At 44.5% G+C, this 13,962-nt stretch overlaps 2 protein-coding genes and 1 pseudogene across 2 annotated transcripts in view; 2 read left to right on the forward strand and 1 right to left on the reverse strand.

The window, feature by feature from the left end:
* The window catches only part of Itgb3 (integrin subunit beta 3), a 61,646-nt gene extending 58,147 nt beyond the window's left edge, over positions 1–3,499 (forward strand). The window contains exons 16-17 of the mRNA XM_012514507.2: positions 117–283; positions 1,797–3,499. Of these exons, the coding sequence (XP_012369961.2) occupies positions 117–283; positions 1,797–1,862 (233 nt within the window). The 3' untranslated portion in view covers positions 1,863–3,499. The remainder of the gene's footprint in view (positions 1–116; positions 284–1,796) is intronic.
* Positions 3,500–11,818: 8,319 nt separating this feature from the next.
* LOC101581392 lies at positions 11,819–12,464 on the reverse strand (annotated as a pseudogene).
* Positions 12,465–13,614: 1,150 nt separating this feature from the next.
* Positions 13,615–13,962, forward strand: part of Efcab13 (EF-hand calcium binding domain 13) — a 120,255-nt gene continuing 119,907 nt past the window's right edge. The window contains exon 1 of the mRNA XM_023714109.1: positions 13,615–13,689. The gene's annotated coding sequence lies outside the window, so the exon portion shown is untranslated. The remainder of the gene's footprint in view (positions 13,690–13,962) is intronic.

Raw genomic sequence — 13,962 nt, forward strand, 5'->3', positions numbered from 1 at the left:
CAAACTTGTGATCGTCCTGCTGCAGCCTCCTGAGGAGTCTCAAATTCTTTATTCCTTTGTCAAGCAGACAGTGTACCTAGCCAGTCCGAGTGACTCGTGCTTTTGTCTCCTTGAAGAGTGTCCCCAGGGCCCTGACACCCTGGTGGCCCTGCTGTCGGGGATGGGGGCCATTCTGCTCACCGGCCTTGCCAGCCTGCTCATCTGGAAGCTCCTCGTCACCATCCACGACCGGAAGGAATTTGCCAAGTTTGAGGAAGAACGAGCCAGAGCGAAGTGGGACACGGTAGGAGGCTGGGCTGGGCTGGGCGCTTTCTTAGCTCTTTGGTCCAAGAACCTCAAGTGGGAGCTGCAGATCCAGGTAGCAGGCATTGTAGCTGTGCTCTGTTCTGGAAATTTGGAGATGGCCTGACTGTCCCCTTGTCTGTAAACTTCCTGAAGGCCCCTGTTGTGCCACCACACAGTAACACAGGACCGAGGGCTACGTCCTGAGGACTGCTTGGACAGAAACAGGCCCAAGCTCTGCTCCAGCGCTGGGAAGAAATGCGTGCAGAAGCTTATTTGCCATTTGAGGGAGCCAGGGCAAACCCACGCTGAGAAATAGCGAAGTCCAGAGTGTTAAATGTAAACAGTAAGAACGTAGTAGCTAACATTTGCTGAGAATTGGCCGCGTTCCAGAGCTCTTTCTAAATGCCTTTTACAGGTAAGCTCACTTCCTTACTATAGTAGCCCCACGTGGTGGGCAGTACTACTGTTGATATTTTATGGATGAGGAAACCCAATGCAGAGAAATTAAGTAGCCTGCTTGATTGTGGGAGGGAGTTAGGTAACTCTGAGAATCACTCTTTGTGTGGTCCTGGGGCTTTGCGGTCAGCCTCTTAGAAACAGTGACAGGATATTTTTCTGCCTTGTTTTCTTCTTGCTCCCATCGTAGCTTCCACTCCTCTTGTGCTTCCTGCAGTTTATCCTGTTCTAACTCAAACAAGTATTTATTGAGAAACTTTCAGGTATTTAGTTTTACTCTGTTCTCTTTTGGCTCATCTTCTACTTCTTAACTTTTTTCTGGACTTTGCAAAGGACTGTTTGATGCCATGAAAGTTCAGGATTGGGCTGAAAGTTTGTTCCCATTTTGATGGTGAGCTCAGGGCTTGGTCGCAAGGGCGCCCACCCTGGGGTGGTGTCGTGAGGGCCAAGGATGAAGTCTCTGAGGCACACAGGAACATGCAGAGCTTCTGAAGCTGCCGTTAACGACTCCTCGACCTGATGGAATTTGTCTTTTTGTTGTTGTGGTTCTTTTTCTTAATGGCATAACGTGTAGGTAGTGATTGAAGAGAGGAGGTGACAAGTTGAGAATTATTGGAGCAGATGCTGTCCATGTGCCTGCTGCCTTTTTCGTTCAGGCCCCATCCCCAGCATTGCCGTAAACAAAGGAAAATGGGAGAAGGTGACAGCAAAAGTGGGGAAGAGAGGAGGAAGCAGGAGAGGCTGGGAAAAGCTTTCTTAGAATGTAGTAGAATGTTTTGAATCTCCAAAGAGGGCTGAAAAATAATAAATGGAGAGACTGGTTTTAACCCTTTAGAAATCGCAGCAAGATGGCTGTCTGATCTTTCTTCTTATTTCCTACCATCATCCTAAGAGCGAAGTGCGAGTAACACGTGTTTGTTTCACCCGTGGTGTATCTTGGGCAGGCCTTGACCTTCAGATGAGATGAGAACAAATTGAAAATTGTTTTAGCAAATAATTCAGGGTAAGGAAGACCTGAGGAGTTTATGTAAGAGATTCTTTTATTCTCTCCACAGGCCAACAACCCACTCTATAAAGAAGCCACATCCACCTTCACCAATATCACCTACCGGGGCACCTAACGGCAAGAAGTCATCCTCAGATCATTAGCAGACTATGCCAGGATGGCAGGAGTCTGTGCCATTGTGTTTACAGAGGACAGTATTGGGGGTGGGACTTGGGACCAGGAGTGGGGTGGGCTGGGAGAATGTGGTGGAAGTGTGGGGCTCTATGCTTGTGTGTGGTTAGTGTGTGTGTTCCGTGTGGGGAAACGTGTAATTTAAAACTTGTGATGTGTCCCCAGAAGCAGAGCTCCGCCTGCTTTTGTCTTCAGAGTGCCTTTGTCCTCAGAATGCCCCCTGCTGGGATTTTTCCTGCTCAGGTTGAGGATGATCTGTGGAGCTGAGCAGGTGTTCTTTTTGTTACCTCAGTGAGAGACCAGCTTTCCCTGTCAGGCCATTGTCCCTGAAGAACAGGACAGGGCTGAGGTCTCTATACCCAGAGGAAGGTACAGTAAGCCTGGGCTCCATCCTGGGTGTGTAATTTCATGGTTTTGGGGTCCAGCTCTTGCCATCTATGCTAGGAACTGCTGGAGGTGGCAGCCCTCTGTCTCCTTTCTCTTCTCTCAGGCTGAAGGGTGAGTCAGGGAAGAGTGGAACCCTCAGAGCTGCCTGTGCCTCTTGCCCTGCTTCAGCCCAGCTGTGGTTCTCTCATAAAAGGAGTTGTTAATACCTAATTCTTTGACCCATTGAGAGGTTGGCAGGGCTGCTCTGGGGTCATGCATGGCCTGGGGTGTGTGTTAGCATCCTCTAGTTCATATCCGCTACCCTCAGATTTGCATCACTTGGCAGCTCTCCCCTCGAAGTTTCTAGAAGTGTCAGCCTTAGAGTAGCACCATCTCTTTACCTCCTACTTCCATGCCTTGACTGCTGCAGACATTTGCTATGTATGGGGATTCCTTTCGTGCCTTAAGTGCTGTTCCTCCAAGGGACAGTGCCCAGGTCTCTCCCCTGCAGACCTACCCTTGTCCCAGGTACCTCTCCAACCTAATTCTGGGCCTCTGGGTGCCACATCCTTCCTTGAGGGTGGTTGCATTTACCTACCTCTTGGGTGTTTTGTGAAGAAGTCATTGTCATGAGTTTGCTGAGCATAAATAAGCCAGGACGGACTTGGCCTAATTACATCAGCATGTGTAGCTTGTTCTATGGGCTGGACAACCTCATTTTAATGTCTTTAATCTGAGAGGCCATAGGAGCAAGTTTACTTCATTTTTCTCACTCGGGTACCTGAAGCTATAATGAGGTTTGCTGGACCTAAAGGAACATGTACATAAACATTCTTATATTGCATTTGTAATTTTATTTGATGAGAAAGAAAGCTTGAAAAACCACACAGACTTGGACAGAAGGCAGACATCCCTCCTGGGCATTATGGCAAGCTGATTCCCAGTTGCTGGGCTGGAGGGGCCTGTGTCTCCCTGGTAGTCTGTGGTGGTGGACATATGGATGTGCCAGATTTTCCTGAAGGGGACAGACTCTTCTTTTTGTCCCACAAAGAGCATTTGCTCCTGTTTTGCTGACTTTTTAGCTAATGTTAAAAACCAAGCCCCACCACCCAAGGAAAAGGAAAGATCTAGAAGTGATGATTGGAAAATCAGAGTTCTGGCCTCGATGTTGCAGCTTAAAGAATCTTTACTATCAATTTAAAAAAGTTGCTTTTCCTCAGGACTCAATTTTCTAGTTTGAAAAATGATGGGTTTACGCCTGCCGGCCTTGGTTCTTGGGCCAGCTCTGTCATCATCCACATTCTGACATGCTGGGGTTCACGGTGGCCTCAAACGTTCAGCCATGACCCTGCGATGGGTGGGTCTGGGGTGTGGCTTGGTAGTAGAGTGCGTACAGCGTGAGAGCCTGGGCTTGATTCTCAGTGCTGACAAGAAAGGAAGATTCTGGGGCATTGCATTAGTGTTTGGTTTTAGTGGGGAGGTCTGAGAGACCTGGCTTGGCAGCTGCAGATGTCATTCCGTCATCTTCCTCAGTCCTCCGGAACCCTTAGCAGCTGTATCTCCTGACGTAGCCCTCAAGCTCCACCTAGTTACATTTCCTAATCCACCTTGCAAACACGTGCATCCCTCTTTCAGAAGAATCAGTAGGGAAGAACCGTAGCTCACCCAGGTGTTAGCATCAAGACTAAGCCTTGAAGTGAAGAATGAGACAGTGACCGAACCCCGCCTTTCCCATGGGTTACCCTTACTTTTGGAAATAGGAATACGACAGAGGGATAAGTAGGGAGGGGAAAGGAATATCAGACACCAGGGAATTTTTGATAGCCTAAACTATAACCTTTAGCTATGGATACAGAGTCCATGAGAGTGGTAGTTGGACATTGTCTTTAGATAAGATGGTATATACGAAGAAACTGTAGTAAAGGAGGAAGAAAACTTACTCAAAAGATGAAAAAATATCAGCTATATTGTCTGAGCTTCTGGGATGAGGCTCATAGGCTTTGGAGACCAGTACTGTTTGCCAGTCTGTGGGGATAGCCGCCACCGTGGGCCCAGTGACTAGAAGTTATTTTTGATATTATGTAGGACGTGCATGTAAATGGTATCCTGGCATTGGGCGACACGGGGCAAACCACCTTGCCCTGCCCTTTTGGAGGTCATTTCTGTCCGGTCTCAGGGTCTGTGCACAGCAGTGAAAACTGAATGTTACAGAGAAATTCCAGTATTGGGAGTCAGTTCTTTGTCTCTCTGACATTCCTGAACTATCTCTGACGTCAAGATACTTCTCCTGAAGTACTCCTGGGCAGCATGTGTCAGTACTTTCCTGACTCCTTCACCACCTCCTCCGTTTGAGTTGTGCAACATGAATTAAATACGCTTTCCAAAAAGAGCTGGCCCCTGGCTGTCCAGCGCTTCCTGTGTGGTTCCTTCTGTTTCCTTTGGGTGAAACAGCACACGTCGTTGCCTTCCAAATGGGTGTGTTAGAACCAGCAGGGTTCCAAATGTAAGAGTGACAGTTACTGTGGGACTGAAGCTAGTTTCAGAGTTCAGAGCCTTTCTGCAGACTTTATAAGATTTTCAAACTAAGTTGTGTCACTGTTCTAAGAATTTTTTAAAATTGGGAATTATTTAGGAATCTGTGCGATATCAACAGAACATATTTCATCATAGCCTACTCGTAGGAAGCATACATGGGTGAGAGTGACAAATTATTTACAGGACCATTTGCACATCACAGCCTTTGCTCAGTGGGTATCAAGTGTGGTCCCAGCACCAGCAATAAATTGATATTACCTGAAAATTCATTAGAAGTGAGAACATACAGGCCCCACCCAGAAAAGCCGTGCTAAGCTCTGAGAAGCAAGTAAGGTGGTTTCATAGTGCAAATATAGAGTGCACTCACCCAGCTCTGGGCGGCACCAGGCAGGCCACCTCCGTGACCTCTCACTGGAATCAAGATGCATTATGAAGGGCTGGCGAGATAGCTCAGCAGACAAAGCGCCTGCTTAGGTGAGCGTAGGAGCCAGGGTTCGATCCCTGGTCCCAAATGCCATACCGGCCCGGCCTCACCCCCGGGGTGCGCTGAGCCAGCGACTGTGTTCAGACATGGTGGAGCATGCCTGTAATCCTAGTGCTGGGGAGGCTGAAGATGGGAGCATCACTACGAATCCGAGCTGTGTACCGAGATCCTGTACCAAATACATAAAAATGAAAAAAAAAAAAAAAAAAAAGATATAGTGAAGATGAGATGTGTGAGGCTGCTGCAGGTGTGACAGCATACTGTGTTACAGACCACCTATTTTTAATAGTAGGTGCACAATAAAAAGTGGTATAGTAAGTACGTACACCAGTGACAGTTGTTCATTATCATTGTCACATACTCTATATTGGGCCTACCTATATGTGGTATTGTACCTTAACTAGTGGCGCAGCAGGCTTGTTTACAAGTGAGTGCTGTGGCGCATGCCATTGATTACCGTGATGTTGCTGAGGGGAGTTTTCAGCTCAGTCCTCGTCTTACAGGACCTCTGTCATGTGTACTGTCTGTCATTGATCAAAATATTTCTATTTCCGAAATTTTAGCTTTTTTTATTCCTACACTTTCGCAGTAATACTGCTTGCATTCCTCTCGGGGAGTCGGCACGTGTTCGTGGCAGAGCTCCATTAGTTTTTCATCTTTTCCCCTCCCCTTCCCACTTGAAAAACATCCATCTCTCTGCTTCCTAGTGTCTGCCTTTTATTTTGCTTTTTATTTATATTTTAAGTTTTATTTTGCTTTTTATGTTTCTGGGTTTCTCACTTAAGAGAAACCATGTGATATTTAAGCTTGTGTCTTATTTATTTCACTTAACATTATGGTTTCAAAGCACATCGATTTTCTTACAAAAGACAAAGATCCAAAATATGTTTACACAGCATGTGACGGTGATCACTGAATTAGAAAATCCGAGCCTGAGGCCCAGCAGTCTGTTCCAGTGAGCCACTGGTGATTCTGCTGCTTACTTACGTTTGTGAACGGCTGATGTAGGGACTCACGCGTGTCCCTGACCCAGGAGAAAGCCTAGTCAGTAAGACGGAGCTACTCTTCTGTTAAAGAACACATTTTGGATTACAAATTCCCAAAGCCAAATATCTACCCACACAGAATTTTAAAATATTTTCAATCCATTTCCAAGTGAAGTGATCTTGGGCTTTCTGAGGTCCCTAAAACCACAGATTCCTGTGAAAAATTAAACGAGATTGGAGCCCTAGAAGAACAACTATGAGCAGCAGCAACAGATAGCCTCCTCATAAAACATGGCAGACGGCTAAGAAAACTTCATGTATACCAACCTACAGGCAAACAAGTAGACTTACAGAACTTATTCACAAGAGTTGAGATCAAAATCTTAATTATTAGCATTATTATCCTATATGATGACAAAATAGGATGTTAGCATTTGTAACATTGACTTTAATTTTTTATAGTGGGGACTGTGTCCAGGGCCTTTTCCCTAAGCCACGGCTCCAGCCCTGTCTGATTTTCGAGACAGGGTCTCTAAATAACTAAGCTGCCAGGCATGAGGGAGCTTGTGAAGCTTCTGCCTCAGCTTCCCAGTGTTGGCATTCCCAGCAGCAGCCACCACCCCGACCTTGATCATTGAGTGCTGGCAGTGCGGAAGTGATGGTCCTTGCAGAGCCTTCAGAACATACCTTCTTACCTTTAAATCTATACAATACACATTTGTAAGCTCAACCCAGAGCATAGCATCATAAAGAGATTATGTGGACTCCGCTTAAACCCTTTTATGGTGAAATCTTGTGGGATTCACTGTTCTTAAAACACATCTTGGTAACTGATAACCAAATATCTCAGGATGAAAATGTGAAAATAAAGAATCTTCTCAGAAAAAGGAAAACCACTGGTAAGTGTATACTAAACTTTGCCTTTCCTGCCTCTTACATGTCAAACCACACTGTGACCCTTTAGCTTGTGGCCTTCGCGGTCTGAATGCTACAGTACCAGAGCTACCTAATGTCCACCAAGGCCAATTACAAGCAGATGGGGAATTACAGGACAATCCACAGTGATACAGTGGAATGACAGCAGATTCTTTTGCAAGTTAAACCATCTAAAAATAATTTCTATTAAATTTTAAAAATTTATATATTTGTATTTTACATGTATTTGTATTTTAGTACAAGGTCTCACTACCCAGATTGGACTTATAGTGATCCTCCTGTTTTCAGCCTCCCAAGTGCTGGGATTACAGTCTCAGTCACCTTCTCAGGGAACCCCAGGGGTGGGGCTGGCATGGCAGGCTGGGGATCGAACCCTGGTCACTGAGCCTCCCTAAGCAGGTGCCTTAATCCACTGAGCTATCTGGGTGGTTCAGAGTAAGGTATAGTATTAAATAAAAATTTAAAGCTCCACCCAGTGTGGCTTTCTAAGAATGGTTTGTATATGAAAGGAACATGAAGAGGTCAGGTGCACAACTGGCTTCCTTGCAGCTGTTCCTGTTATGGTGACATCCTTCGAAACCCTTGGCTAGAGGAAAAACGTCTCAACAGCTATATATATTTCTGACAAAATATCAAAGCACATAGTATTTAGAAAACTGAAGAGCCTATAAGTAAAAAGACCACTGAAATTATTATTTAGCATTGTCTCTGAAAATAATTTTTAAAGACAAATATTTCACAATTGTGATCTGCCCAGTGTGTTAGTGGGACTGCCCATCTTCTACCTCCTAAGTGTTTACAGTTCTTCCACATGAAGGGCAAGCTCATCCTTCCTGCAGCCCCAGATTCTTACTGATAACATCAACTTCAAGTGTAGGTTATCCCGAAAGGTGCACTGGAGCTTCTCGGGGTGCAATTCCTTACACACAGCTATTTAAGTGCGTACCCCTCAATCTGAGGGTGTGCATATATTGTTGTAGTATGATGCTTTTAAGGTTTTTTTTTTTTTTTTTTTTGAATTTTTAGGAAAATAAAGCGAAAGTAAACAGTACCTGTGCCTTCCCCACAGCAGCCATTATAAATCGGTGGACAGAGAGGACAAGTGCTATCAACACATCTTTTCCAGCAGGCAGAAAAGAGGTGGTGCACGGGAGTCAGTGGCCACAGCTCTGAAAACCAAGCTTTAAAATACACGCTCTGAAATACAAGCTTTAAAAAATACTTTTATTATTACACTTTTGACAAGCATAAAGATCACATTCATCAGGGAATGTGTACCTGTACATGACATACCTTTTTTCCCCCCATGCTACTCCCCCTTGCCTTCTATCCTTCTCTCTTCACTTAGAAAAACATTGCTCTACTTCCGTTCCTATTTTTAAATCCCTGCTCCTTTCCTTCTGCCTGTCCCCTGCCTTGTGCCCCTTCCAATTTGAGCATTTTCTTATTTCCCAATACCTTCCATTTTGGTCTTTATTTACGCTTTGAGTTTCTCACAGAAAAAAATGATTGATATTTAAACATGACTAATTTATTTAACTTAAAATTATGTTCCCAAGGTGCATCCATTTGCTAAAAATGTCTCGTTTCTCTTTATTTATGGATGAATAGTACTCCTTTGTTTATAAAAACCACATTTTCTTTATCCATGTATCTGTTGATGGATGTGTGGGCTATTTCCAAGATTTAGTTATTACAAATCGTGCTACTGTAAACATGGGTGTGCATATATTGTTGTAGTATGATGCTTTTAAGGTTTTTTGTTTTTGTTTTTGTTTTTTTTTTTTTTAATTTTTAGGAAAATACCTAGAAGGGCAACAGCTGGGTCACATGAAACTTCTAGTTTTAGTTTTTTGAGGAACCACTTAGATGCATGTTTGCAATGCCACATTCTGAGCTTCAGAATAATTATCCATGGTGCTTTCACCCTCTAGTCTCTTGGTTTCATCCTCTAAGTTCTTTCATGAAAATAGCATGTACTTGCACCTTGTTTTCTGAGCTGGTTCCTGCTGGTAGAAATGTGGTAGTCCAAAGTCCTCTTTCTTGTTTGCATTTTCTTGGTTTCAGTCTAATTGACAGTGTTTCTGGTAAGGTGGTTTTCTTCAAAAAATTTGTGCCTTTGAATCTTGGGTTTCAGTACAGGAGACAAAAGCTACACCCACAATCTTGCTTGAGACGTGTCTTGATTCTTACATTGGGCCTCCGCTGAAAGACAAAGCCTTCAAGCTTTGTAGTGATGCTATTGCTTGGTTGAGAGGTGCACAGAATATCTTTAGAGGGTTGTTGAGAACTTGGGTGTAGCACAGTTGAACACTGCCAGGATGAAATAGAAGACTGTGTCCCTGAAAGTTGGACACCGCATATCCGTTCAGAATGACTTGTCTTTCAAGTTCTTGAATGTGAACAAGAAATAAAATTCTTCTTGCTTATATCATTATTAGAAGTTTTCTATTACCAAGATAACCTAATCCAACCTAAAATATGTATTTGGTACTCTTGGGGGGAGCTCTGTGGAATTAATAACAAACTGACTCTTGAATAGATTTTGTAATGAAAACTGCAAGTGCTGAAGATTTGTTAAGTACACACACTGATCAGCATGCAGACTGAACCCATCATCATCCTTACTTACACGTTAGAAGTTGGTACTTAAATACACAGGACTATAAGCAAGGGACAGGAGTAGGGAGTGAGGCATAGAGAGACAGCTTACAGTGGTTAGAAGAATAAAACACCTGGACTACGCACTCAGGTTATAGACTCTTTAGAGAGATAAACTACATACATTTAAAAATAATAAAGAATTATAGGCACATACTTCATGCACAGAGATGCAGAAATCCTCACCAACATGCTAGCTAACCATGTTCAACAGTACACTAAAAAGATTGTCTCAGTTATTTTTCTCTTGTTGCTGGGACAAAGTACCCAACACCCAAAGTTAAGGAAGGAAAGTTTTTTTTTAAGGAAAAATTTATTTAGCTCACAGTTTGTGGAGGTTTGATCCATACTCGGTTGGCTCCAAGGCAGAGTGACACATGGCACAGGGCAGTACTTCAGGGCAGCAGGAAACAGCAGAACAGTAAGAGAAAAAAAAAGAAAAAAAGAAAAGGGAGGAGCATCAGAGACAGAGAGCAAGCCTCTCTTACTCTCTTATACTGCATCCAGGCTGTCTGCCTCAGGGCAAGAGCAGCACTCACACCCATAATCCCAGCATTGGATCATGAATTAATCACAACCTCTAGGAGTCTGCCCATGACTACATGGAGCTTTGGGGGAATACCCAGACACAAACCGTAACAATCATTTACTATGGTGATGCAGGATTTATCCCTAGAAAGCAAGCATGACTGAACATGTATAAATTTGCTATGAGTGACACACATTAACAGCACAAAGGACAAAAATCATGTGGCTATCTCAATAGGCCCAGGAAAAGCCCTTGAAATAATTGACATTTCAAGTTAAAAACAAATTAGGAGGGTTGGCAAGATTGCTCAACAGACTAAGTGCCTGCTTAGGCAAATGCAGGGACTAGGGTTCAATTCCCAGAACCACATGCTGTGCCAGGCCCACCACCGGGCATGCTCAGCTGGACGAGTCAAGTCAGGGTGTGGTGCCGCATGCCTATAATCCCAGCGCTGGGGAGGCTGAAAACTGGAGGATCACTGTGAATCCGGGCTGTGTAGTAAGACCTTGTACCAAATACATTTAAAAGAAAATATACATATAAGGAGCCCAACCAACAGCAAGAAAAACTCTAAAAATAGGCAAAGATCTGAATAGACATTTCTCAAAATAACATACAACTGGGCAATAGGGTTATAAAAGAATGTTTAACCTAGTACACATACGGAAAATACAGATTAAACCATAATGAAATGTTACTTCATGTTGGCCATTACAAAGATGAATAAGTAAGGGTTGGATATGGAGAAAAGAGAACTCTTGGATGCCACTGGTGGGAATGTGACATAGTAAAGTCATTACGGAAACAGCACAGAGGGTCCTCAAACAACTAGAAATGAAATCTCTATGATCAGCAGTCAGCTGAAGGAATAAAATCTGTATAATAAACTGCATACACATTGCTATGCTATTCACAACAACCAAGACAAGGAATTAACTCATGTCCATCAGTGGACGGATGAATGTGAAGTATTATTTAGCCTTAGAAGGAAATGTATCTGACTACCTGGAGGAACACGATGGACATCATACTTGGTGAAATAAACCAGACACAGAAAGATAGAATTCATAGAAGTGGAGAAAACACTGGTTGTCAAACAAAGCTGGGGTTTGGGTCAGGTGGGTATGGGAGATGCTATTCAAAGAGTACAAAGTTTCAGACATGAATAAATTGTTTTGGTCTTTTTTTTTTTTTTTTTTTGAAGTAGTCACAGATTTTATTAGGTGGGAGATACTCCAGATTATCTCACAGGTAAGGGTTAAGAACTGCTAACAACCACGCTAGAGGAGAGGACACTCCTGAGTGTAGGAAAAGGCAGAAATAAAGCCTAAGGGTTACGTTCGCGTCTGGCTCAAGTTTATCCTCTCAGGAGGCTTTTCCACTTGGCAGAGTCACCAGCGCCATCAGGAAACTGTCTGCAAGAGTTCATTCCACCCTGCCAGCAGTTACTCCAGTTCTGGATGAGCCCGAACCTTCCCTTGAAGGCCTCTTCAGCGCACTCCCTCACTGACACCCTGACTCCTTCAGGAAGATTGCTCTGGAGAATTTTCAAGAAAACCTCTGCAAATGTAGCCATCAGACCGCTGATATGAGCTACTTGCTCACGGTGGTCAGGACGAGTCCAGGAACATTCTGGCACCTCGGTCCTGCATGTACAGCACTTCCACGGTTTTGGTGGGCATCGCATAACTTTCCTCAACTTTGATGGAGGGATGGTTGCAGAGATTATGTCCATACTGAGCATAACTCTCTGCCAGGGTCATACATATGCAGTCAGGTCAATGTTTAAAACCCATAGTTAAAATCTGTCCCCAAATTAATTGGTCTCACTTCCACTTTTCCTCTTTTCTTGGGCCCTTCTGATATAATTAGGTGCTTATATCCCCCAGTGCCATGAGTTGGCTTTATCTTATACTGCCGACTGGTACTCAGTAGAATGCCAGCTGAATAAGTGGGACTCTCACAAGTTCTGAATCTTAGCAGTGAAAAGGCTTCCTTTAAAATGGTATCGTTCCGCAGGCACAGCACCGTTCCCGGGGTTCCACTCATTTTTTTTCTGGCTGCAGTCTCTAGCCGTGAAAACCGAAGATTCACTCCCTCAGCTGTGACCTGTGAGCCACTAAAAATGCTGACAGAACCTGTTTTTTTTTTTTTTTTGGAGAGAGAGGTGTCACTATGCAGTTCAGCTTGGCCTCAATCACTGGGATACTCCTGCTTCAGCCTCTCAGTGATGTGATGATAGGCGTGCACTGCACCACCACATCTGGCTCAGGAATAAACGCTGAAAACTCTTGTACAGCGTACATAGTTCATATACTTTGCATTTTAAAATTGCTGAGAGAGTAACTCCCGATGTCCTACCCCTCCAAAAGATAAGTGAGGCCATGGATATGTCAGCAAGCTTCACCTAATCATTCCACACCACGTACACATATTAAAACACATTTTACTCAAAAACATGCAATTGAGTTGTTCATTTAAACGCTAATAAGAATAAAAGAACTAAAAGTATAAAGCAGGATTTTAAGATGAGCATGGTGGTAGTACTGAAGAAAACGAAACACTGCAACATTTATTAAGTACAACGTACGCACTGAATTCTTACAATGCTGGAAAAATCATAAAACTGACTCAGAAAGCATAACTTGTCCAACTGCATAAAGATAGAAGCTGAACTGCACTGATTGCTCGCTAAATCTGTGCTGTTCCTCCCGATGTAAATACTTATGAATTCAGATTTGATTAATGCACAGGAACAAATGTACTGATCCTCCTTATTTTAAAAGATACTTTAAATTGTGGGCTTTTGGGGGTATTTTCAAAATGTTCCTTGCTTGGCAGAACATTCACAAATACAGCCTAAAGTGATCAATTTCACTGCACTGGGTTTGGACAGCGTTCAGGGACACAGCACCTGAGGAAAGTCAGGAAACACCACTTTGTGTCTTCTTTGGCCGACGTGACTCCCTGTATCTGCAGGATGCAAAACAGATTTAATAAAACCCCATAAGGTGTCTGTATCTCTTTCAAAAGGAAGAGTTAGAACTCCGAAGGGCAGCGTGGGGCTGTTCTCAGTAAAGAATTGTGACGCAGGCCGCTGAGTTTTTGTCCGTGATCGCAGAGCAGAAAACAAGGAGCTTGAGATGCCTTCGAGTAACGGGAGGGCGCAGGCACGCGGAGGACGGAGGACGGACGGGAGGCGACACTGAAGTGTGGTCGGGCTCCGGCGGGTCGCCACCTCAGAGGAGGAACTAAACGGCTGCGGGAAGGGCTGGTAGGCCGGAGGGAGAGGTGCGGGCGCCGGGCTCGCGCCCACCGGTGAGGTCACAGGCGCTCGAGGGGGCCGTGAGCGCGGCCGCAGCGCTTTCCAGTCGGCACGAGCTCAGCCACCGCGTGCTTTATGCCGGCGTTGGCCGGGCCATATGCGCTCCCAGAAGGCTCTTCGGTGGGCGGAGCGTTGGGTTGAGTCAGGTGATCTCTGGGCGAGGCCGCGCGGAAGCCTGGGAAGGGGCGGGGCTAGGACCTCAGCTGGCAGACACCAGGGCTG

The sequence above is a fragment of the Octodon degus genome, unplaced genomic scaffold, assembly GCF_000260255.1.
Source record: "Octodon degus isolate 3935 unplaced genomic scaffold, OctDeg1.0 scaffold00033, whole genome shotgun sequence".
NCBI lineage: Eukaryota > Metazoa > Chordata > Mammalia > Rodentia > Octodontidae > Octodon > Octodon degus.